Consider the following 27,123-nt stretch of genomic DNA (forward strand, 5'->3'; position numbering starts at 1 on the left):
TCAAACTTCCGGTCTTGTCTCGACGTTTTTAAAAACAAATTTATTTTATGTTTAGAAAAGAGAATAAAATGTGCAAAGATTACAAACGGGTTTTTATTGTTAAATTGGAAAGTGGACATTACATATTTTATGATGTATTATATGATAGCAATCATTTTATACCTCAAACAGTCAAAACATATACTACTCACAATCAATCTAATTACTATGTAAATCTCACAACAATGAATAGGATAATGAACTGAACTATAGGGTAGGAAAACAGTTGTGGGAGAAACCTTAAAATTGTTTGACTCTTATATATCTTTTTTATAAGTTACTCGGTCATTGTCACTGTTTAAACAGTATGCCGATATGGTGCAATCATCTTTACAATAAACTGCAGCGTTCTCGCTTTGCTGCCGATCTTGATTATACGCATTCATTGTTGTGGTATATAAGCTTCGACAAGCGTATACCTCATGTATGTGTTCAGGAAATTAGGTCGTTGACAAAGACGTTCTCCCGTGCTGACAATCTCCAGAATTGGCTATTGTTTTTTTCTCCAAGTTATAAGAATATATTTACGTTATATTGTATTCTTGACGGTATCAGGTCCGGTTCGATGGAGCTGGTGATATTTTTTAAATTATGTTATTGGTTGTTCCGAAAAAAAACGATATATGACAAGTACATATTTGTGGTTTATTGCGTGAATCACACTAGTAGGTACTAATCGAGGTCGACTAGTTACATAAATTTGTCATTTCCCACGATACATTTTTTTTATTTTTTTATATCGTGTAGTTAAGTTGCAGCAGACGTTTATGCACAGATGTATACACATTTTGTTACACACTATTCATTAAATTTACAAGATGAAAAAATTTAATTTTATTCTCAAAAAAATAATTACCTCTTACGACAGTTTAACTATTTTTAAAAGCAGGTTAATGAAAATAATACGACAACATACGTAACAAAGCAATAACCATGTTCTGTTTTCAACTAAAGTTTTTTCGAAAATATATATTTATTATGTAGGTAGTATAAATATTTAGTATCAAAACTAAATATTCAGCTGTTTGCAAGGTTCTTTGTGGAAGTCCGCAAACTTATAAATTTGGCTGACACACCACGTGTACATTTATAATATATTATACAGTGTGTCGATTTTATATAAATATATTTTTTACCTTTATTACAATTAAGAAAGAATGAATGTCTGGTTAAATAAAATTAATTAGGCTGTGTTCTAGATTATCACCCCTATAAGTAAAATATAATTTGATCTAAAACTATGTAATTATTTTATTATTGCATATATTATTGCACATGTGTTATGCTAATTAAATTAAAATATTGATTTTGATATTTATGATGTGATAATAGCCAATTATATTTATCTAATAAGGCTTATTAATATTATATAAATTATTGTTTTAATTGTCCATATTCAATACACCATAATTATTCTGCATTATTACATAATATATTCTCGAGAATTGGCCTATACCTTGTCAATTTTTTATATTGGATGGATTATTATCAACGATCTTGAAGATATTAATCGTAGTTCTATGTGTTCTAATTTATTCAAAATTTTTTTTTTTTTAAATTCGTTATACTTGTAATGGAAATAATTTTTCCCTTTAATTATCGCCTATGCTTACACAGTTTTCATCAAAAATTAAAATTAGGATCTGCATTTTTATTAAATACATATTATGTGCATACTGTACAATATACGAATTATTACAAAGTTGCAGGACAATAGCGTTATCAAAAATAATAAACGATTGTGGTTTCTTAGTCCTTGAAAACGGCGGAAGCAGGCGAAGTCGGTTTTTGCCATCGTGATGTCTTATAATATGCATCTATACTGATGATCTCATATTTAATAGGATTGAACGTATTATAATTTTCTTACTCTCTCTTTTTCTTTTTCTCCATCTCTGTTCACACAATGACAATCTCTCAATCACGTTTGTCGGACTTTTGACTTAGTCATTATTTCAATATAATATGATCTATGCATATGATTTTTATTTTATTATGTTTATTATCATTATTTTTTTGTAACGAGTTTACATAATGTTAATTCCATTATTTCGTCTTATAGGTAATGTTACGTTACGCATACGATTCGTGAGCTGATTTTATAATAATCACAACACATTTCCCAGTACTAATAGTAGGTATAGTAGTATAGTAGTCACTATATCCGATCACTGTCGAGTATGTAAATCATCATTGGACCTCTCCTCCAGACATCCTCTCAACGTAGAAAACTTGTTTGTGTAGTTTTGTATTTTTTTTTTTTTCTATCGTAATTTGAAAGTAATTTAAAACAAAATTGAAATGTTTAAATCAATACTCTTACTTAGATTTAGATGATCTTGAAACTTATTGTAATATAAATTTATATTATCATCAAAACTATACGAATCCAAGATTTATTGATATCTAACATATTTTTCGTAAAAGAATTCTTAATTCACTGTAATTGTAAAATAAAATGACACAGCGTATACCGTACACTCTTTATTCCACAAGTTTATCATGCTTGATACTTGGAGTAACCAGCCTTACTACCAATGTCGTTAACTAATTTACGGTTCTAAATAATTACTTATTGTGTCTCTAGTGTCATCGTGACGAAATATCTATTAAACAATTCTATTTACCAAACAGTTAAATAAATTGTACCTATAAATAAAAACAAAATATTGTGCTGTAATTTGTATTTTACTTTTTTATTGATGTTTTACCGTTTCTATTTATGTAAAAATATTATAAGTAGGAAGATGCATCTATTTATAGATCTATGTTATGATTCAATATGATTTTTCTAATAAAATTCGAGATAGTACGGGAAAAAGTATTTTCTGTACATGAACTCAAAGTTTTACAAATCGTTAGCATTTTCCAAATTATTTTAATTTAAATTAATTTATGAACGCATTTTTGTTTACATATGTATATTGTACTTTACAATAATTCTTAAATTAATATTGTAATGTTTTAAAATATTATGATATTTGTTTGATAAATAATTTTAAAATTTAAATCAATAATTTATGTATCTATTATTATACTTATTATTATTGGGTCTGGTGATTTGGACAATAACACGTATGAACGTGGTCGTAAGTCACGTATTTTGTTATTTTAATTAATGTGCAGTAAAACTTAAAGTTATTTAAATAAATGTTTGTAATCACTATTTTTTTTTTTACCCAATAAATTTGTCATGTTAGGTTAAAATTTTGATTCCGCGAATAAATTTTATATTTTGTTTATTCAACGTTTGTTTTTTTTAACAAATAAATTACAACTTACCAAACACATTGTAACACATTTCAATTTTTTAGTCGGATGTTGTATTTTTACACTCTTCCACTACCAACTAACGTGTGCGAGTCGTCACGAGTATTTTTTTTTCTCTCCTTATTTGTTGGTCCCCTAAGAGACCATCTGTAACCGAGATGAGCCCGTGCCCGGAGTACTCAAATATTCAGGCGATTTTTTCCCCGTTTAAAAGCAATCACTAGCAACCGGCAGGTCAACCGAACCAGACTTGAATACCTAAACAGACGCATCAACATGTGCCCAGGGGGAATAAATGGTATTGGATGTGTTATTCGTGCGCCCCGTGTAAACGACGGATGATTTAAAATGTCACTGTGCCGATTGCTTCTGTCAATGTGTGTAGGTACTTGCTTCACCTTTCACGGTTGGATTTATTTATTTATTTATTATTATTTTTTATTTTACCCACTACGTTGAATATTTCATCAATCAAAAGTTGAGATTAAAAGGTCAAGTAAAATGTCTGACGCCAGTGTAACCCGAAGGTTACATGTGATTGAATAATATGTCTAAAAATATTCGAATCGTAATCAAAGAAATAATGCACCTAACTGTAGTTCCAGTTATTTATTCTTCAACACGTCGCCGCTTTGTGATTAATATATAACTTGGAACGATTTTAATAGGCATTAAATGTTGTATTAACGGTTTTATTGATTACATATATATATATTTTTTTTTAAAGTCTTGATTTCTTAATCTTTATTAATTACCTATAATTAGGTCTTATGTATATTCATCAATTTGCGGTAGCATCAATTACTGGTTAATGATGATAATCCTAAAAAGATTTAGTAAAACGTGATATTTCATTTCTGATAGCACGTTTTATGTATAAACCGGTAGACGTGTAATATATTAAATTTGTAATTCAAATATTTACATACCCGTAAATCAAGAAAAATGTGTATACGATATGAAAAACAAAATGCATAATTTATAATACAATGGTTCTTACTTTAAAATGCATTATTTCGTTTATGAGTGTTACGGCGTTGAGAATATAATTAGTTCGTCTTATATTCAAAATAATTCGAAGTTGACATGAATGATGGAGCTGCTATTTATGAATAAATCCGTTTTTGCTAGGTAAATTATACAATTTTATTATAATTACATGTGCTTATGAAACATTTATATATATATACATATATAATATGTATTATGTGTACATTGATAACGGTTAAACATTTTTTATAAGCGACTTACAGTTTTATTTTATAATTTCTGTTATCATTTTATAGTTTATATCGAAGACATAATTTTAATGTGTAGATTTTTATTTTTTTATTTCACTCTATTTAGATTAGGAGTTTTGAAATCTGTTCTAATCCCTTCGTTTATCTATTATTACGTTTCGAATGAAAAAATCAAAAACGATTAGTTACTTACGTATTATATTTTAATATAACTTTGTTATACATATTATTGTAATAGTTGTGCATGCCATTTACTAAACACATATTATGTTGTTAACGCGTATATAACCTTGGTTACGGTTCAAAAATATTATTGACGAGAAGGTTACAATATACTGGTATATTAATAGGGACTTGCACTTTGCAATCCTAATCGGTGTCGATTAATATTTTACTGTATTGTCGACCTTTAGCCATATCGTTCAAACGTAAAAATATAAACCAATGAGCATGATTAATATAGAGTGCGATGCGTTCGCTGAGTTTGGAATATTATACTTTTGTGGTTGAGGGATTTAGTGCGTTTTGATGTTAGCGAAAGTTTGTTCCGACTACTAGTTTGGCGTATCGCAGCCCCCTAACCTCAGTTTCAATTCATATAATGTCTTCGAGCATGTATTTTGGTCTCATCTCAAGAACTATTCGCTCGGAATAGGGAAACGAAGCTGGCGGCCATAATTAATATTAAACTATGATTTGTATAATCCTTTGTTAAAATTCATATTAATATCAATATTATTACGATTATTCTAAATATGATTATTCGTTTGATAAATTACGGTTAGAAACTTCATAAGGCGTATTACAAATGTAAATGTCCATGTTATTAAATTTATGTTTTACTGAATAAGTTTATTGTTATGATTTCGTTAGTTATATATATACATACTAATAAACGTATGCGTACATATACAGTAAATATTAAAAAAATATATACATCCCATTAGATTTGATTATTCTAATAGTTTGTTATAGATTACATAAAGATTTCGAGTTGTTAACCATTTAATAGGATTATTGATCTGTAAATAGGAAAACGAAATAATATTATGCTATCGTAGTGTCGTAGCGATCCATTTAATATTATAAAAGATGAATGTTCAAATTATACTTTCAAACATATTTTGTGGTTTAAACGTCTAAAATATTTGTGGTTTTTACGTTAAGAAAAAAATAAAAAAAAACATTACGTATTTTCTCATACATATTTCATTGAACTTTGATTTGAATTTATTAATACATATACTATTTAATATACCTATGTGTAACATGTTTTCAAACGTTCCACGCAACACTAATTTCATCTGATATATAATAGTGGTTCCTTGCTTTTTTTTTGTTTTTGTTATTATATGCATTGGAATTTCATTGTAATGAGCTAAAAAAATTTATTTAACATTTTTTTTTTTTTTTTTACCTATATATAGGTACACTAATTTCCGTAACAACTACGATAACATTCCCAAATGACCTTACGCCGATAATAATCCGTGAAAATATTTTGTTTTCTATGCTTTAAGCTGGCACACGTAATTGTATCAAGCTCTGTTGTTATTCACAAGGAAAATTATTTTTAAATATTGATATGAATAAAAATGGATATAGTATTTTTTTACATGATATTTTCTCGGGTGTTTTTCTTTTATCCGTACACCACACGGTGTATGTACCATAAACTGTACAGTGTACATTGTATAACAATTTTAATATACCTTATATGACTTATAAGTCATGATATCGTAAGATTTGAATGTTGGAAAAATATGCATGAAAATATTATATTCTATTGAAAAAGTAATATATATTCCTAATATGTTGTAAGAATAAATGATTTAAAATTCAGGCAAAATATAACTGAGAATTTTTTGTCGATTTAATTTAAATACATACTAGATAAACTAGTTTTTATATAATATTTAATAGCATACTCTATGTAGTTTCGACAGACACTCTATCCAAGCCGATTCTGTCATTGTACGTTTCTTATATATATATCTATTACTGGTATTGTATTAATTGTATGTAGATTATACATATTTGTTGTCTTGAAAAAATAAAAAAAACCGTTACTATTCAAATGATTTGTGAATTAATCCTATTATATAATATAAATGTCAAAATATGATATGGTCAAAGATTTTCAATAAACCGTAGATTTAACTTTCCCGTATTTTTAAAAACTGATTTTTGCATAGAATAATACTCAAATGTACGTTCGATTAATCATTTATTTTTCTTTTTGGAAAAATGTAAAACATTCTATCCCGAGAATAGCATCATATCATTTCTAATTTAGTTGTCACTAATTACTCGGTTTTACCGTAACTATTATACGTCTTGCATGAACTGTAAAATGTTAAAATGTATTTCGTCTGAAACAAAAATTTGTGTATCATAATGCCCTATGGAAATAGAAAACAATGTAGATATCTTTATTCCGTTTCATCATCATTTCCTGTCGTCGTACTCGAAGCAGTTTTGGAAAAACTGGTGAATTTGTCCTTGGGAAAATATATAGTAAACAATGTAATTTTGAATGGAATGTCAATTTTTTTTTTTACGGTACCGAATCTTCGTCATAGGTAATAACAATAGTAATTCATTCAACTTCTTAAAATATAAACGTGTATTTATAATATATATTATATTTATGTATATTTATACATATTTATAAATATTATAATATATATTTTTATTGTCATATGTTGTAGACGCTTTTATGGTGATTAATTAAACGTAATAAGACATTCATTATTTAAAAAAAAATTATGTTTTAGAAAATATTTAATATTATTATATTGCAAGTAATTTACAAAAAAAAAGTTTCAATTACAATTGTATGATATTATCGTTATAAATTAAGTTTTTACTCTTTTTTTTTTTTTAATTTCGTATTCCGAGGTAGAATATTATTTGGAATACCTATTTTGATTTATAAAAATCAAATTTTGGATATGTAGTTTATATTAGTTATAAATTATTAGTCTTTAAAGTTTTCATGAATGAAGTATTGGACCAATATTTTGTGGAATATTTTTGTATCATTTCCACTTTGCTAGTTTATAATATAAATACTTATAATTCATAAAATTGTTCAGAATTCTATTTTTTTTTTTTCATCAAAATATAAGCCTTAAAATAAGGAATTAAAAATGTGACATTTTTACTAAAATAAAAGAAAATTTATAAATTGACAAAAAAAATTAGTAAAAATATATATATTTTTTTTAAATGTTATTTTTTTATAATTTAAAATGATGCGTGTTTTTCGTTTTTGAAATAATGATTGTCTTACATGCATCACTCGGTAGCTGTCTATTTAAAATTCAATTAGGTACATAGTTATAAATCAAATATAGCTTAAGTTTCTTAAAATTTCAGTACGATATAATTATTTCACGTGTTCTGATTTTGTCAAAAGAAATCTGTATGTGAACGTTAAGTGCAAACGCCGTAAAATTATTCTTTAACGATAGAGGCCTCTGGAACTGGAAATATTACTCAAGACAAATGTGCATATAATTTAGTAATTTCACGGAGTACGGTTTCCGTCAAAGCCCACCCACAATAATGACTGTTTATTATGTTCAAATATCACTGTTGGAACGTTACTCGCAAATATGAGTTGACAATATGGCATATAACATATTTTGTTTGGCCATTTGGGTAACGTCAATTATTTTCATCGTCAAACCGGTTTCAGTTTTCGGTACTGTCCTGACCGTTTTCATCGTAAATTTGAAAAGCAATTCTCATTTTCTTCGAAATTAGTGTATACATGAAAATGGCTTCATCATAGGCGTAATCTTTTGCTACTTGTTAAATCTAATGTTTACTTGCCAAAGTATTATAGTCCAAAAATAATTGATTCCCCTTTCTGTTTATAAATTTTAATGTTTTACAGGCCTACTTGATTTGTTCCATGTGCAAACAATCCTTATACTTATAAACACTATTATTGTTTAGTCTTACATCTGTATAAAATACAAAGGTATTTTATGGATTGTTTTATTGAAATTCGGTGTGCACATAAAAATTGTACACACAATTGTGTCCATATATGTATCCCATAATTTAAAATTTAAACGATTAATTTTTACTATTTAACGAAATAAATTATGCACTCATAATATAATATTGTATTTGATTTTCTGAAGTCTGATTTATCGACTCATAAATTGTACCTATTCATTTTTATATGACGTGTATAATTAATTGTTTTGTTCTATACATTTCAGTTTTAACATTATTTTTGTATTATACAACAATTGTGTGAAAAAAATATGTAAAATGTTTAGATCTATAAGCAATGAATTATATTGCAGTAATTTTAAAAATGTAAAAGCGAGAAAGTAGTAGGTGCGTGTGTGCATAATGTATGTTTGTGTTCGTAGATTTAGCCTGTTGGGCAACGTATAACGCTAAGGCAAATATAAAACAAAATTAAAAGTAAATATTTATTGTACAAACAGATATTCATTATTTAAGTAAACGATGGGAATGGGTTGTTCTCGACAAGCACGTACAGGTGTAAACTGCAGGCTCTAATAATATACCACTTTATTTGCCTATATAATAAAATGAAAGAAAAATTGATGGTTGAACGTTAGTATAAAATTGAATTGATTCTCTATCGTAGGTATACGAGTACGTGTACGTACACAAAAACGAATTGGAAACGTCAAAGCAAAATTGTGTTAGTATCGATTAATAATCATCCTGCGCTGTGTACCGATAACAAATATGTTGTTGGTGATGTTTTCATATTGATACACATTTTACATGATATATTATCGCTATATCGATTTAAATGTAAAACAGAACGATGTGGTTATAACGAAACCCTTTCTACCCGTTAAACGTTTTAGCGGGAGTGTACTTGTCACAGTTTAGATGATTTGTGCGCATTTCAAAAATCATTAACGGGCCCGTTACCGGAAATTTGATTTCGGATTGAAAATCCAAAACCACCAACTTGGGGTGGACTAGAAAGAAGGATCGCACGCGCGACCGATTTCAATTTTCATTCTCTCTCTCGTACACACGCGCGCGCACACACATATACAGTTATAGAACACTGCAGTCTACGGATTTAACCAAATTTGAATGGTGTTTCGACGCGTATGTATATATACATATATATATATGTGTATATTTATTCACGATAAATCTCGCGATTTCAATCATATTTTTTTTCCGGTGTCGAAATAAAGAGACGCGCACAACTCGACTGCGGGTGCAGGATATCACAATGGGACGTTTTTATGTAATATATTATAATGTTTCCTAATCTCGTTACGATGACACGGCGATGCTGGCCGTTCCTCGCACAATCGCGCTTCGGTTGCTCGGAGAGGCCCGGTATAAATGGATTTCAATGTCGTTGAATTAATAATCGGATTCCATAAATCACCGAGATCTTATTTTGTTTTCTTTTTTTTTAGTTACGTCGACGATAGGATGTCGGTGTCTTATTGTTGTTGCGACGTTCGGCTTTTTACGCGCACCGAATACATATAAGAGTATATGATCGTTCAGCACGCTCGTCCAAAATGTAAACTTAATATTTATTTTTATCGGGCGGGGGGAGGGATCACACTCAACAATAACAGATGCTTTACTGTCACTGTACGAGTGTATAATAATAATCTCTGAATTTTAATAATATAAAAAATAAAGTTATATCGTATACGGAGAATTGAGTGTTGGTAATAATAATAATAATAATAATAATAATATGGTCTCGTTGTCCGTTGAGAATCGGATGAAAACAATTGTTGAGATGTCTCCTTATATCAGACTTGTCTTCTCTGACAAGATATATTATAGTTTATATTATCCGCTGTCGGCGTTTGAATTGAAAATTCTCATCCTACTCTTCCGTGTATTGTCGCTAAGCTGTTATTTACCCTGTGGCTATTTTAAAAATGATTCAATAAGACAATAATAATATGATGTACCGTATTGCAGTAAAGCGTTAAATCTCCCTGATATTTCCAATAAAATATGTCTTTTTATTTCAACTGTGCTTACCTGCTTATATAACCTGTCTAATACCATCTTATTGTAATATATTGTTTGATCAAAATCCAGTACCATTTAATAATTCAAAAATGGACTCAGGTAATTTTTAAATTATTATATTGAATTCCAAATTTATTTCGTTCATTATTTTATATAGAAATTTTAAATTAATAAAATAAGTTAAACATCCATTCATTTTAAAGCTATTGTTTGATATTAAAATATAATGGGTATTCATATTTTATAACGAATATTGACTTTTAAGATCTAGACAAACCACAGAATTATAAAATTAATTTATAAAATAATTATTATAAAGTAATTAAATACATTTTTAATTCAAAGTTTTAACTAAAAATATCATAAAATAATATTATAATATAATATAATATTGTAGGTATTATAAAAAATGATTAAAATCGCGCATAGTACTAATTTTATTTTGCAACTTTTGTTTTTTTAATTTACCAAGTACTATATCATGAACATTAAGCATAGTGCTTATAAAACTTAACATATTATGTATTGCATTATATAATTGTTAAACATTTATTGTTTAATTTTTATATTTTTATTATAGCTACTCATGTTTTAATTATTATTATTATTATTATTTTTTTTTTACATAATATTCTACAAATATTTTAGATTTATTATTTATAATTGAATGATATTTAATAATTATTGACGTATTAAAAATACATTATGATTAGAATAAAAAAATACTAAACGTATAGATTTAATGTGAGTTATTAGTCCCAATGGTAAAATCTTTTAAACAATTTGTAAGTTTATCAGCTAACTCCCCAAAACTTTAAAAAGACACCATTAAAATTCAAGTACAAATTAATTTAGCGTTGAGTTTTTACACAGATTTAAATAATATCAGAAAATAATAATTTTAAATAAATAATATTAGCCATGTTTTCTTTTGTTTTCAATTAATTTTATTATTTGATCGTTTTGCTTATACAAACTGAAATTTCTTTATACCTAAAATTAGATATTAAAAAAGTTGATAATTATACTATCGACTATTTCTCGAAAAATAACTATTTTATTTTATAAATAATTTTTCGTCAAGCGTTTTTATATTTTAGTTTAATATTGTTATGATGTTTTTCGTTGTGTATTAAAATGACACTTTATGCCAAAAATAATTAAATCTGTTGGGTTTGGTTGTAATAATAAACCAACAAACTGGTGACAAAAGTTTAATATTACCATTTCGTGGAAATTTACGAGATCCTAATGTTTGAGAGCTTTCATAAAACAGTAGATTTCTCAAAGGACCGAAAGACTAAGACGAAGATACATTTTAACTATTGGGATTTATAAAAGTGGAGATCACGTGAGCCCATTTAAGTCGTCTTTTTTAATTGTCGACTGTTTCTTATGCATATATATTCTGCATTTCCCCTGGGATCAGTTGTGTAAACGGTCTTTATTTTAATTTTGCGTAAAATATTTCATTTTTGCCATACTGCCGGTCGCAAACAAAAACGCCGACCCCCTCGTATCCATAGTAGCAGAGACAATAACAAATTTGACCCGGCTTATTGTGTGTGTTGCACGTGAAAATAATGAAATATTATTTAAACAAAAAGTTTTATTAATATTTTTTTATGGTTATCAGTTTTAAACAATGTGCATATTTGGTGTTGGGTGTTTTAAATGATAAAAATATATTATGCGTATATTTAGCATGTCTACGCTACGGTGTGTACTTCATATATGTAATCCACCAATTCGCTTGTATACAAACTATTTCTATTTTTTGTGTTCATGACTAAAATATTAATTTGTAAACGATGTTTTAGCGTTAAATAAAATATATATACATACATAATATATTTATATATATATACATTTATTATCATAGGTACTTACATAATCTTATTTTTTTTGGAAAATATCTAAGCTCTGTAAAGTTTGACCTTACGTAAATGTTACATTAAGTTTTGAAGTTTTGTAAGTTATTGTAGATATCACCCTCCTAAAACATTTCTACATGGATTTCTTGTAAATATTGTATTACATTAAAGCGATCTCCTAGGAATTTCTGTAGAGTCCAATAAGAATTATTGGCCTACGGCCAAGTCTCGAGTAATTCAAAGATTACGCATGTGACTTGTATCGTATCACGCACACTTAACTTTTTTTTGTACTATTATTTTCGACAAACCATTTTAAAAGACGAATATTGTTTTCTTGCAATTTTTGATAAAGGTTTTTTTTTTTACAAGAAAATTAAATCACGGGTCTAATAAATCGTTTTTAAACATATTTTTGTCCTATAGGTACCGAAGAAAAAATAAATCAAACAGTATTCAATAGATTTTTTATGGACAATTTATTCTATTGTATAACTAACATTAAAATCGACCTTTTTCCCTGCTATGTACATATTTTGGTCGCAAGTTGATTCTATAGGAACAATAATAATTCTAAAACGCTACTCACAGACTAAAATTGCTTTAACGTCCAATCATTTCCCTAGTGGCCGGCAAGCAATTATGGCGTTCCCAGATGATTATTTAGTGTAGCTCGCTTTTATAAAAATCATGTGTGGTTATTACATATATATCACCGATTTTTATCTGCAATAATAATTTTCCACATGGAAAGTCATTCACGAGAGTTTTGTTTTTATGTTTATTTCCCTGCCACCACATAGTACACACATTTCTTATCCCTAATCGTGTTCTTCACCACTCTTTCGCTTTGTTCAGAATATTGTCTGCTTTTGTTAAGTTTTCCTTGTATGCGCTTTATTTATTCGCACTGTCTATATCGATACAATGTAAAACTTTTTAAACTCTTATAACATATTTCTAATATATTATTATGGTTTTTATGTACCTTGTTTGTCTCGATTCATGGTGGCTTATAAAAATTGTTTGAGCGCACATTTTCAATCATAAATCGTATGAAAATAATATAACGTATACCTTTGTATATCACAATTTATGATTACAGTGAACGTTTTTAATATCACATCAGCTTGTTTTATTAAATTGTCGAATCGTTTCAAACACACACACACGCGCGGATATCTATTAAATGTTTCATAATTTTTATGCCACATGTTGTGAAAAATTAAATCACATTAATTTCACACAGTAATCTATATAAATATATTATAATTCATTTAATTATTTCATCGTGTTAAGAAATTAATTAAAATAATAAAATAACAAAGTTTGTTTATATATGATTATGATAAACATATAAATGTTATAAAAAGAAATAATTTTTTTTTTTTTAAATTTATGTAAACGTCGTAGATAAATTATTAATTTAAACTCATGCCGTGATCTGTGTTAGTTGTGCATTATCATAGCGAAACATCGTAGTTTAAATAATGCAATCCAGCATGTTTTTTTTTAATTATCAAAACTCATTCTCGCTTTTATTAAAGGGAATCAAACGAATTTGAATTTGAGTTAATTAATCTATATATGTATGATAAATATAATAGTGTTCATTTTATTGATGTTTATTAATTTGCATAGTCAATGAAAATAAAAATAGCACACAAAGATTAAACGGAAACGAAGCATACAACATTGAGAAAAAAAGCACGTAGGCTGTCAATTATTTTTATTAATTTTAATTTTTTTTTTTAACAACGGGCATCGATGTTATATTACTCGTACTATGTATACACAAAATGTCTATACCAAACCATACATTATGGCCATAATCCACGGTCGCTTATTGTACGTGTATTGCACGGTCAAATGGATATGATTTTGAACAAAACACTGTTTTAAGCCGCCGGACATTTTTCGTCGGATTAAAAGCTTCGGTCCAAGCTCGGGATCATTGTGGTGCGTGCGATGCTGTTGAATTGTTGAAAGGTTTCTATGCTGTAGACGGCCGGGGAAAAAAATATATTAATGACTCGTGTGTTTCAACACATCGTATACGTTAGTACACGGGTTGTTGGTATACATAGAGATTATTTACCGTGGACCGAGTGAGAAGGGAATGATGGGGATAGTGCCGTATTTATATATATTATATGAAACGTAATCCGACAAACAGAGGGCTTTCGACTGTCTGTATAATAGCCGACGCACTTATCTACGGATAGTTATTATTGTAGACAGAACGTGCGCTCTTCGATAGGGAATAATCGCAAAATATTCATTTCACAATGGTGCTGGTAAAAGGCGATACGCGGGTTTCTGGAATAAAACGACGTTTTGCTAATTATTTTCGCTTTGATAAAGTTTCTCTTTGATATATTACGGTATTCAAAACGGTAGCGTACGTCGTACGTACGTATAAAGGCATATTATACGGTCATGCGGACGTCGATGAAACTGTGTTGTGGTGCATCTGTGCATTACTGTACCCGCAGATAAATATTTTCCTAGAAAGTCTTAAAAGCTTTTCTTCCTTGGTTTTTGCGTCACGTCTTGTTGTTTTTGGCGTTGAAGTCTGACGTATGATGCAGTAACGGCCGGTAAGAAATAGAATAACGTCACGGGGAGTGAATGTTATTTTAATAGTTTTCCCGTTTGACTAATGCCACTTGACTTTAATTGCGTTTTTATAATATAAAAGTACAACGTCCAATGCTGTTGTATAGTTTAAGTTTATACTTGGAAAACGAAAAACAAGAATTGTCGTCTTCCATTGACCATGTAAGGTGTATTTATTTTTTTTATTTATTAATCTTCAAAGAAATACCTATAACTATATCGATTAACCATGATTGTAAAAATAAAGAGTCGATATCAAGACGTTACGATTTTGCAATAATTATGCTATACCTTAAATCGTGCATTTATACGAGTAGTGAATAGCTTAACAATGTAATGTACCAAAACGTACGAATATCGAATACACGTGCAAATTCAATACATTACATTATAAACGCATAACAAATACGTTGTTACGGTTAGTTGTTATGATGTGGTATGTAAGTACTTAATGTATATTGTGCGAAATTATGAATAAATTTGGTTAATGGTTCGGTGGTTTTCGGGACTCTAATTCACCCCATGTTTTGCGGGTGACATGCATTACTTTTATCTGATGGAATTCTATATATTCAGCACGATTCCTACATATACGACGTATATGTCTGTAGGTATACACTTTCCCCCAAGTTGTCGTCCGGAAATGTTTATCAATAGCTGTCTGCGTGACCACAGTCGATTTAGATAGCGCGACGACGATATAATAATACGAGTATAAAGACGTGCCGTCGTCGACACACCCCTGCACTGCTATCACCACTGATGCATCAAGGGTGCATGTTCAGCGAAATCATCGGACTACTGCTACACGTGGGGAGAAGCTCCCGAAACCGACTGCTGTTTAATAGCGTCGTTGATGGACCTGGCTTCCGCGGTGTAAATCAATTGCTGCTATACTTTATATGTACTACACGCCCGAATCATCCTCGTTTATTGTTTCGTCGTGCGATTTTCGACCGACTATTACATTATTAGATATTATTGTCTTGTTTTACACGCGCTAACCGATTCTTTAAGGGTGGTGTAAAACTTAATAATACATGATTTAATCGTGTGGATTAGTGATGACATTCAACGATTGTGTGGTGCGTCGGTATCGCAGTTGACATTTCGTACATGGTCTCCTGAACACACAATGATAATATTATATCGATAGATTAATTGACTTGCATGCACGGCGCGTGTAGGAATGTACGCGTTGCACTCTAGACAACAGCAACAACCATAACAAAAACAATAATAGTAATAATAATGATTAAACATCGCCGAAGTTGGTGTACCGGACCGGTATTTCAAAAAACCTACGCGCACAGACACTGAAAACAAATGTATTATTTTTCCGCAATTGGTCTTGAGCCAATACGTTGGTTATTATAATATAATCAAAATAATTCGTGACACATGATGAATATCGAATAATATGTTATGGCCGAATTGAATATGTCACTGTCCCCTATATGTGGGTCCAATTGTGGTTAATTAGATAGACGACCGTTTTGGGACTTAACATTATGTCCCCTCCGAGAAGACGTCCAAAAACCGATGACGATGGTTTTATTTTCTAAGTGCATTTTTATGTATTTTTTGTCACAAAACTAGCATGGTCAAGTATTAAACTTACACCCAATTGACGAGCTTTAAATTTCGTTCAATGTTTTATCCACCTGATAGAAAATTCTTATAGACTATTAAAAAAAAAAAAAAATAGTTCAAAATGTTTAATAATACACATATTTAAAATTAAATTAATTTACAAACGTTTGTATTCAAATAATAATCTTAAGAAGCATTACAACTCTTGAATTAATTATTAATTTGTTCAACCTGTAATGTAATTCAATATATTACTAATTATAATGTATAATATCTATAATAATACTATTATTATTAATTGTATAATTTGAATAATTATCTCTTAATTGTATTTCGTAATTTATTAATTAAATATAATGTGTTTATTTAATCATTTATCTAAATATCATAATAAATAAAAATAGGCAAATGAGCAATTATTTAATTCTCTTATTATTTTCTAAGCCAGCAATAAATGTGTGTTTAATATTTTTGTACATTTATTTGAAAAGCTTTTGGTTCGTTAAACTAATTTCGTATAGTGAAAAATCGTAACAATCATATGGAACCGGAACAAGAGTTACTTTGTTGATTCGTTTCCTCCTGTCCGACTTGATGTTCTATTTGCACGATTTCGTTAAATCCCACGTGGGACGTGTCTACCCTAGCGTTTCTTACCGATCTCTTTGGCAATAAAAGTCAATTTAGAACCAACTTTTAGAAATTATCGAAAAATCCCTTACAATTTGATAAAATTCGAACTGAGGGATCGTTAATGACTACACAAGGCCTCAATTTGCTCACAAAATATGACATTAATCCCACCATGTTTGAAATAGTTATAACTATTATGCTATACGATAGACGTCTTCAAATACTAAAATCTATATTTCGATAATTATTTTGTATTAAAAAAAAAACCTAATAATATTATGATTTATTCTTATAATTTTCCTTACATTATCAACGTTTTTTGAAAAATGGTTTTTATATCATTGCTACCAAGATCGTGCCATACGTACTTTATAATATTCTATCTAATAAAATATTATTGAAATTAATTTAATTATAAATATTTTATATTGATAAAATATGTATGATTTAGTGCAACGTGTTATTTTTCTAGTCCATCTGTTGGTATTATATAATATTATATCAATAGTAGTTTATCATCAGAATAAATAATAATGACTTGTGTTAAATGTTAAAGCACGGAAACTAATTTTGTTCAAACATGTTTGAGATTGTACTCGACTTAATCTAGTTTAATAAATTAATGAATTAGTTCATGTGTGTGTGTATTATCATTTTGTAAAGTGGCATTTATATTAAGTTCAAAACATTACTCTAAAATGCAACGACCTATAGTGTTTTCTCTCGCATATACTACGATAATGTAATGTTTTGAATGATATATCTACAATCACAATAATACGCCGACGAGCTTTTGTATATTTATATATTATAATAATATATTTATGTCATTACATAACGCAGTTTTTCTGACGATAAAAAGGTGATTTTTTAATCAACTAATTCATTTCGGGTAAATTACAGTAAAATGTATATTGTTATTTATCGGTTTAGGTCGTTTTAAGAGTGTTTGGATCACTACTAGCGACGCTATACTGCTTAAATAAAATATATTATGCATCTAAGTCATATATTTTTAGGTTCAACCGAGGTCTAAACATAACATACATAATTTATACATACAAAACATGACGTACTTACCTACGGAGGTAGCCGGGTACTTATAATTTGGATCTGCTACTACTTGTGTTTGTTCGATAAAGAGTTTGGTGTGAAGGAGGAAAAAGGTCAGACGGAATGTACTGGTTATCGTCGTTCAGCAAAACGATTGATTCGGTGCACTTTGGAGTGTAGGAAAAAAGGGTTGTAGGCGGAAGAGAGGCGGCGCTGCTGCCGGTCTCGCTGTTTTTTTCTCGTGCGACGATGACGATGACGACGCCGCCGCCGGACCGTTCGACGCGCGTCAGTCGCGTTCGTACGTCTCTGGCCGACGGTTGTGTGCTTCTTGCACGCTCGTGATTTTTGCGTCATCTCGCGGTCGTGCGTGTGTGTTTATAGTTCTACTGTGACTAGGATTCAGATTATAGAATTTATGGTAAATAAATATATTTACATATGATATTATTCATGTTTGAAATTTCCTCAAATACCATAGCTACCGCGACACATTGACCATAGACTTTATTCATTCATTAAAAATATCGGTTTTTCCATCACTTCCAAAAAAAGTCATCTGTATCGTTGTTGTACAAGTCCATTAACTTAACCCACACACTAGGCACACTTATATTAACGCTCACGTATGTATAATATTATATTGTGCGTGTGCTGCAATAATGCTCACTGACGACGACTACTCGATTTAGCATTCCTTGACCCTAATGTGGTATTTTTGCCGTTCGCCTCGTGTGTCACGTCTTACGGAATTATTTGCCCGTATCTTTTTTCCTTGAAGGATCTACGGTTCACCGGATCCGACGATGGTAAAAATAGTAGAAAAAAAACAGAATAATCGATTTGTTCTGTGCCTGGTCAGTGTTGTCGTGGTCGTTTTTTCGTCATTATTTTAATTCTATTCTTGTGTTTTGTCCCCATCACAATAATTTCGGACTCTTGTTCAATCTGTTTTTAAACGCCGCGGTTTTCCAGCTCGCTGTGTAGACCACCGGCATGCCGTCGCCTAGCATCGAACACCTGTGCAACGGTGCGTCCACATTTCTGTCGCCGACGTCCGACCGTGGTCTATTGACATCTCTGAATCACAGTTTGAGTTTTGTGAAACTCAATCGCCGGTCCGTGTCGCCAACTTCACTTAAGCCGTTAAACTGCAGTCGCCGATATGCAGAAATTGGCAAGAAAAGATTGTTTTTTAGGTGAGAAAAAATTGTTTTGTACACTTTGTTGATTGAAACATTTTGTGTATTGAAAAACGTGAAGGTATACATTAAATGTCTGTTAAAATAAAAAATAATCTGGTAATAGAGACTTGGATTGTCCAATCACATGTATTTATTATTCTAGAGTACGTACTATTTGGTAAATAATTGTAGGTTTATAAATGTATATTGCGCTCCTTAAAGGATGACATCTCGACTGTAATTTAAAATGTAATGTCTTATTATTTGTGCGTGCTTAGAAAATGTTTAATACTTTCTAAAAACTGTATACATTTTTATATTTCACATTCAAATTATCTATTAAAAATAAACGAATAAGAAAAAAAATTGCAAGTATACATGGTTTGTGGTGGCTATATAATGTTACGTCGCAAACTGTGTATTTTATTGCATATATTTTATTTTACAAAATGTATGTTATATTCTTATAGAATTATCTATTTCTTAAATAAACATTTAAAAAAAATGTTGCATTATATAGATTTGATAAGCTCAATATATTTTCCTTTTAATTCTGACTTCTGAAAATTGTACTTAAGTTACACAGTAAGAAGTTTTTTCAATTATTGGTGTTGAAAATAGTTTTCATCTCCGTGGAACTCACATTTATACAAGTATTGATGTAACTTGTTCAATTTTACGGAAAGTTTATCGAAAAATTGCTCTTTATTTATATGAAAAAGTTCTTTAAAATATAGTTCGTTTTCAAAACTTTTATTGAATTTTAATTACTATTCAATTTATCTTTTGTTTAATATAACTATTTTCGGATGAAAAATAATCGAACATCAATTTGCTATAACATATTAAATAAATTAAAATTGCTTCAAATATTTAGTGATATATCTACACATTTATATTATATTGCCTACAAGTAACCTTGAAATTGAATAATACGACGATAAATATTGCGAAATACGTTTTAATTGAAGACCAAATAATTAAAATAATTTTAAACTTTATTTATTATTCGCTGAAAAAATTATTTACTGTATAATATAATACAATATTGACATTTTTAATAAATTTCAAACTTTCACATAATTGGATTTTAAGTCTGAATCGACAGACTGTTGTCTTATCAACATACAATATATATTTTTTGTTGTTAAGCACTCTACATTGTTCACTCAAAAGTTTCCGTTCGTTTCAGTCGATTAATCTGATTACTAGATTCTCTATCCTTTCATTTTTACGTAAACATAAAGGATATTTTCATATTCTCTTAAGAAAAAAAATTATTTTTTTTCTCCCTCTTTTGATCAACTTACAAATGTTTAGTCCTTTCTGTCTAGATTTAAAATTAAAACACTTCAGTAGAGATTTGAATCGAAAAAAATAAGGGAGTGACAAATCGGTTATCGTTAAAAGCATGCTGAAACAATGGTGAACTAACGATCGAAATTATTTCCTCCCCTTTTCGAGAAGACATTTTATCACGAGACGTACTGTCCCACATACCGTTATGCTTAATTAAATCCAATTCCCGCTCGTCTTTGAAAGGATGTCCGTCTGTCTATTAAAACTCGCTGGTAAGGCACTTATAAAGTCAAATTTGTATATACACAATACAACAGCCTGCGAGACAGGGTTTTTCTGCTGAATTGAAGTTATTGTACACAATATCCGTGGATTTAAATTATTTTCCGAAATCGACCCAACAAATTTTTTTCTTTTTTAAATCGTATCATTTATTACTGTTATTAGTATAAAAATCAATTATTTGTCATGTTTTACTAATAAATACAATGAATAAGATTAAAAAATAAATATGATTTGGTCGAATAAGAAAAATATATTTAGTTAGGTACTATCAAACAAAAAATATGATTTACTATTAATATATTATTGTGAGATATTATCATAGAATAATATATTATGATTATTTTACTTTCATTGAGGAAATAGTTAATAACAATGAATAGGTAGTTTATAATAATGCACTACATGCAATTCTTATTAAGTATAAATATCTGCATTTCCGTATTGTTTTTTTCGATCGTTTCATAATAGTATTCAAAACATGAATAGGTACTTTATTAACGGTATTAAATTTTAAAAAAAATTGTTAGGATACTAAAATTTTTGAAGAATTATAGAAAAGTTTCTAAGTCTTGATACTACTTAATAATTATACATATTTGGCATTATAAAGAAAAAATTATAATTTAATTGCGTGTTTATTTGAATCATAAAGTTTATTTTATTTTTATCGAACGTGAATATAAACAATAGTTCAAGTATTGATTTAAAATAATTATCAGAAAAATAAATACATTCTTACTATTTTAACAATTGTTTTGTGTGGACTAAATGTGGACTATTATGATAATTTTCAATATAATTCACGACTATTGTTGCCAGAAATCCTAGGTTAAACTTTTGATATTTTCAGGTATAGAAAATTTGCAGATCATTATTTTCGTTTTATACTTTTGTAACGTCCAATATTTTTCTTTTATAACTAAAACTATATTTATTTAATCGATTTAAATTTATATTTCTCTGATCTGTTTTTTATGAATATATTTTTGTACGAGTAAGTTTTAATGAGACAATTCAAATGTCTTGATACGTTTTTTCCTATTTGCGTCTAGATGTTCCCTTTAGGTCTGTGAATATTTCATGAATTTCCTCTCTGGTTGATTAGACCGCGTGCTTGGCTTCCTCGACATGCATAATACATGTCCAAACCGGCTCGTGTTTGGCCCAGTTGATCGTCAAAAAAATAAAAAAATAAATAATAATAAAGTAAAATACACAGTAAGCCGCAAAGGTCTCGGACGTCAATTGTGTAGTAGGGTACAAATGTGCACGAGGGTTATACAAAATGTCACCCAATCCCAAGGGCTGAAGTAAATTTGTAGAAACCAACTGATATACCATAATATATTTTCACGTCGAATAGCTATAACATATATTACACCATCTTACACATAATAATATTGTGATATTGGTCAAATTTATAGATTGATAACCTGTTTTTGCGTAATATCTAATCTATGGAGTGTAAAACTTGTTTTTTATTTGTTGACTGATCGTGAATTCGTTTTGTGAAGGATGAAAATGATTACAAGACGTTGACCCGCATATTGTATTCATTTTGATCAATGTAAAATTATACATTTGTATCTGTTATATTACTTATATTTTATAACTAAAACATTCTATTTTTTTTTTTGTTTTACATGTTCGTCATTTTTTAAGATTAAAAAATGACTATATGTATGTACATTATATTGAAGATTTATTGTTGATCTATGTAATTTTATATATTCTAGTCAATAATTACTGTTTGAATTAATTTAAATTAAGGTTCTAAGTCAGACTTAAGGTTATGTGATTTTATGCATTTTTTAATAAAATTATTTTATACTATAAATTGAGAATCATTTACATATAATTACGCTAAAAAAGTTAAGTATTCATAATATATTTTAGATAAAATGTTGTCCATGGGTCAACTGAGATATGTTCAGAATCATTTTTTACTAATATTACTTTATTTTCTCGTTAAAATTAAAAATATTAATTAATAATTGTATATTTATTAGCTAAACATAGCCTCAACAATTATAATATTATTGAGCAATTTTAATTATGCTCATTCTGTGATTAATTTAGTCGATGTGAGATTTTACATTATAGTTTGTCTCTATATTAATTATTATCAGTTTAGTTGTGGTTTTTATAGGCGTTTGATTTTTTTTCTATTGGTCTAACGTATTTTATAAACTAGTGTGTTTGATTCATATAACTTAGGTCATCGTAAGATACGTAGATAGTAGATACAAAAAATTTTATTTTAATTATTTAGCTATTTTTATTGCATTTTAATAACTTTTGTTATGTGATACATACAGTTATTTATTATGTAATTTTAAATATTATATATTAAACTAAAAATAAAGCAAAGTAAATAACACGTAAAATATATAGTTATTAAAAATAATAATAATTTTTTTTTTTTAAAGCTATAATATCTAAACTCTATAATATCTATATATTATCAGATTTTCTTATTAAAAGATTTTATACCGAAAATAATATTTATTATCTTACAAAATCCTTCTTGATGTATAAGTGACCTTATTTTGGTTATTATAATTAGATAAAGTATCTTTCCTTTGATGGTTTATAACCTGATGTTTTACCTCAAAAGGATGAACAAATAGAATGAATAAAATTAATTTATATGGTATATATACTTAGCATTGAAATTCTACGTTATGCAATCATAAGGTTTTTTGAACGTGTATAAAAATCATCGTATTCAAATTGGAGAGATTCTGAAAGGGTGTTACGAACTTGTCGTGGTGTAACTAAAATGACTCATTCGGTACAAAGGGTGATTGCAAGAAGTGTAATTTTTTTTTTGTTCACGTACATAATATATAGTGTGTATAAACTAAAACACATACTATAGGGTAGTAGGGATTCGCAGACAGTTTCCATGGCGACCATACATCTGTCTGTGACATACTAGTATTATAACTGCAAGGGAACCGACAATGAGGCCACCCGGCTGTCCTTTATCAGATATAATAATCCCTTATTACCTTATGACTTCATAATATTGGGTAAGTAACAACCAATAAATTGGCTTCCGTTTGGTAGAACACACTGTACAAGTATAATGTATACCCTTTTCTCGGGCTTTCATTTTTTTTTTTTAAAGATTCCTTGGCAAATTCAGTGGCCCGGATTATTAGATTTGACATGGAAACGTGCCCCGAAGGGATTTCATCTTTACCTCTGTTGAATTCAAAAAGTAATAACAGTTTAAAACTTAAAACGCGTTTATTTATTTTATTTTTTTGAACAACGAAAATCCTTTCGGCAGAATTAGGTAGACAATAAACACTATTTGTTATCAGACATATTTATTTCTTTAGCTAAAATATAAATTATAATCTTATCAGCTGTTTTAATGAAAACAAATGTATTTATTTACCATATTGTTTAAATTTTTTGTGTTTTATTGCAAAATTACAATAGAAAATAAGAAATTTACCTATATTAAAAAACAAAATTGTACAAATATGTCTTCATTTTTGTATGCAGTGATGTTAATAATTCTGTTCACGTATATTATGCACATCATTTACTTTAAAATTTAAAACAACTATTGAAAAAACAATATTATGTCTAAAAATATATATGATTTAATCATCTTAATCAATGCAAACTTCATTAAATTTAATATTATTTTTTATTGATAACCCCATAGTTATAAATTTCCCTTTAAAACGGACAGTTCAGAGAGGGGTTACAAAACTAATTATTTGCTTTCCGGGATGAAATTAATTGATATCTCTAAACCCGGTTTAATGCATCGGGTGCCGTTGGAATGATGATAATGTTAATATACTGACGCCCTTTACGAAAATAGCATTCTCGTCAATTATACGTGGTGATGCTTTTCACGCTAAAGGTTTATTGGTATATATATTATATATATATAAGTATTATTTTAGACATCATTTTAGTATTATGCTTATTCATTTCTGTGTGTTTAAAATACTATTACATTAATCATGAAATCTAAAATAGTTGATTTTAGGATAATATGAATGTAATATTTGAAATATAATATGATTTATTGACTATATTGCACGTAGGTGTAGACTGTAGAGCATTGAATACATATCTAAAATACCACTCTGAAAATATAACATAAATTATTAAATATCGTTTACAACATTTCATCTAAATTACAGACCATTGTATATGCAGTGTAAATTGCCCTATACACAATTATAATAATTTATATTGTTGACGTATAGATCGCGAATTGATTGAATTTAAATTAGAATATGTATTTTGAGTTCCAATTAAATATTTCAATAGTAGTATATAAAAATAGTAGCTATCAATTTTTTGTGATTTCTTAATTTACTATAGTTTTTTTTATTTATTGTATAATAAATACAATACTTATTATATTTATTTTGCAATTGAATATTTTTATTTCAAACTTGAATGATGTTTTTATTGTTGTATATTGTTATTATTTTTATTATCGGACGTGCGTTGTTATTGAATAAAAATAACATTCAATTAGCGTTAATGGCTATAAGTCGTTGAAGCGAAATAAAGATCAATTAATAATAATAATAAGTAAAAAATCATCACTGTACTATGTAACGCTTTTATCAATAAAACTTTAGTGCTTTTAAAATACATTGATTTTTTAATTGGTAATTATGGTATACATAATAATACAGCATATAACACAACTTTTCTGAATTTATGCAATATAAAAATAAAACACAATTAGGTAGGTAAACGTTGATATTGTATATTTTTTTTTTATTATAAATTATATAAATAGAAAATACCTTATTTGTTGTAATTTTTTGTAAATTAATAAATAATTACTTTCTTAACAATTTATACATCGGTATGTTACGTCAAAAGAGCATCTGTGCAATGTGTAATCCGATTATTTTCTAACATCTGAAGTCTACATCACCATTGTTAACTAAATATCATCCTTTACCCTCTCTGAAAGCCACTGAACCTCCGTGTCGACCGATAAGAAGCTTTTTAAGGGGCTCTAATCCATTTCATAATGGCGAATTCATTCGTTTATCTGCAGTTTATAATTCCCATCAGCCTTCGGGTAGGCTCGAAATATTCAAAATATATTTTCTACTTAATTCAGACGAATATATTTTATAACCATAAAAGTATACCTATAAAAGTAACTTTTTTTCACACACATCACTTAACTCATAAAATAATAAATACTTAAACACTATTTTTTTTTAGTCAACAGTGTTTTTTTTATTCTATACATATATAGAAAATTGAAAAGTTGTTTGGTTTGTTGTGGTGTCCCATCCTCCCCACTTTAGTTGTCGCTCAAGTGCCATTATTACAAAACATATAGGAGACCCGAAGTGACTTGTGAACGTTGATAAACAAAGAGCGTTGTTTCTATTCGGGTTACCATTTCGTCTGTTGTCATACACACAGTTACGCACACACGGACACACTAATTGTGCCTTCAGTTAAAAGGGTTGTCTGGTAATAAACCTCCGCCAAAAGGGGCGGTCGAGGTTACTTAATCCCTGCTTATCAAAACAGCACACTGCAGCGTTATTAATTGCATTTTGCTCCTTTATGAGCGGTTCTTATTTATTTTATGAAATATAATAATTCATTAAATTGTCTTAGTTTAATGATCAAAGCACATACAAATCTCTTTTATTTTAAAAACAGAGATTATTTAAAAAAAAAAAATGTTCAAGTTTTGATTCTAAAGTTGTATGATATAACCAACTATAAAAGTCAGGCGTCTAATAATGTTGACGCCTGGCCTATGTAAAACGATAAAATCTGAATGGTTATTCAAGCAATTATATCCAGATCCAAGTCCCCTTCATTGGGTTACAGTAATATATAAATTATATTTATCTGTGGTTGATATTTTTATATTTTAGGGGAAATAATATTGCCTATGTTGAAATTGAACAAACTTCTCAAAACTTTATTATATTATGTTTTGTTGGTGAAGCAATAACTAGAACTTTGTTAAAATTAGATTAT

At 28.5% G+C, this 27,123-nt stretch overlaps 1 protein-coding gene across 6 annotated transcripts in view; it reads left to right on the top strand.

Moving 5' to 3' along the window:
• LOC112602991 (protein sprint) overlaps positions 1 to 27,123 on the top strand; it is an 84,218-nt gene that overhangs the window by 31,488 nt on the left and 25,607 nt on the right. Inside the window, exons 1-2 of one of the 6 annotated variants that reach the window (XM_025351385.1) lie at positions 18,655 to 18,767; positions 19,322 to 19,545. The exons of the other annotated variants lie outside the window; for them this stretch is intronic. Coding sequence (XP_025207170.1) covers positions 19,343 to 19,545 — 203 coding nt within the window. The 5' untranslated portion in view covers positions 18,655 to 18,767; positions 19,322 to 19,342. Of the gene's footprint in view, positions 1 to 18,654; positions 18,768 to 19,321; positions 19,546 to 27,123 lie in introns of those variants that run through there. 6 annotated transcript variants of the gene reach the window in all.

The sequence above is a fragment of the Melanaphis sacchari genome, unplaced genomic scaffold (assembly GCF_002803265.2).
Source record: "Melanaphis sacchari strain LSU unplaced genomic scaffold, SCAv2.0 Contig92_pilon_pilon, whole genome shotgun sequence".
Taxonomy (NCBI): domain Eukaryota; kingdom Metazoa; phylum Arthropoda; class Insecta; order Hemiptera; family Aphididae; genus Melanaphis; species Melanaphis sacchari.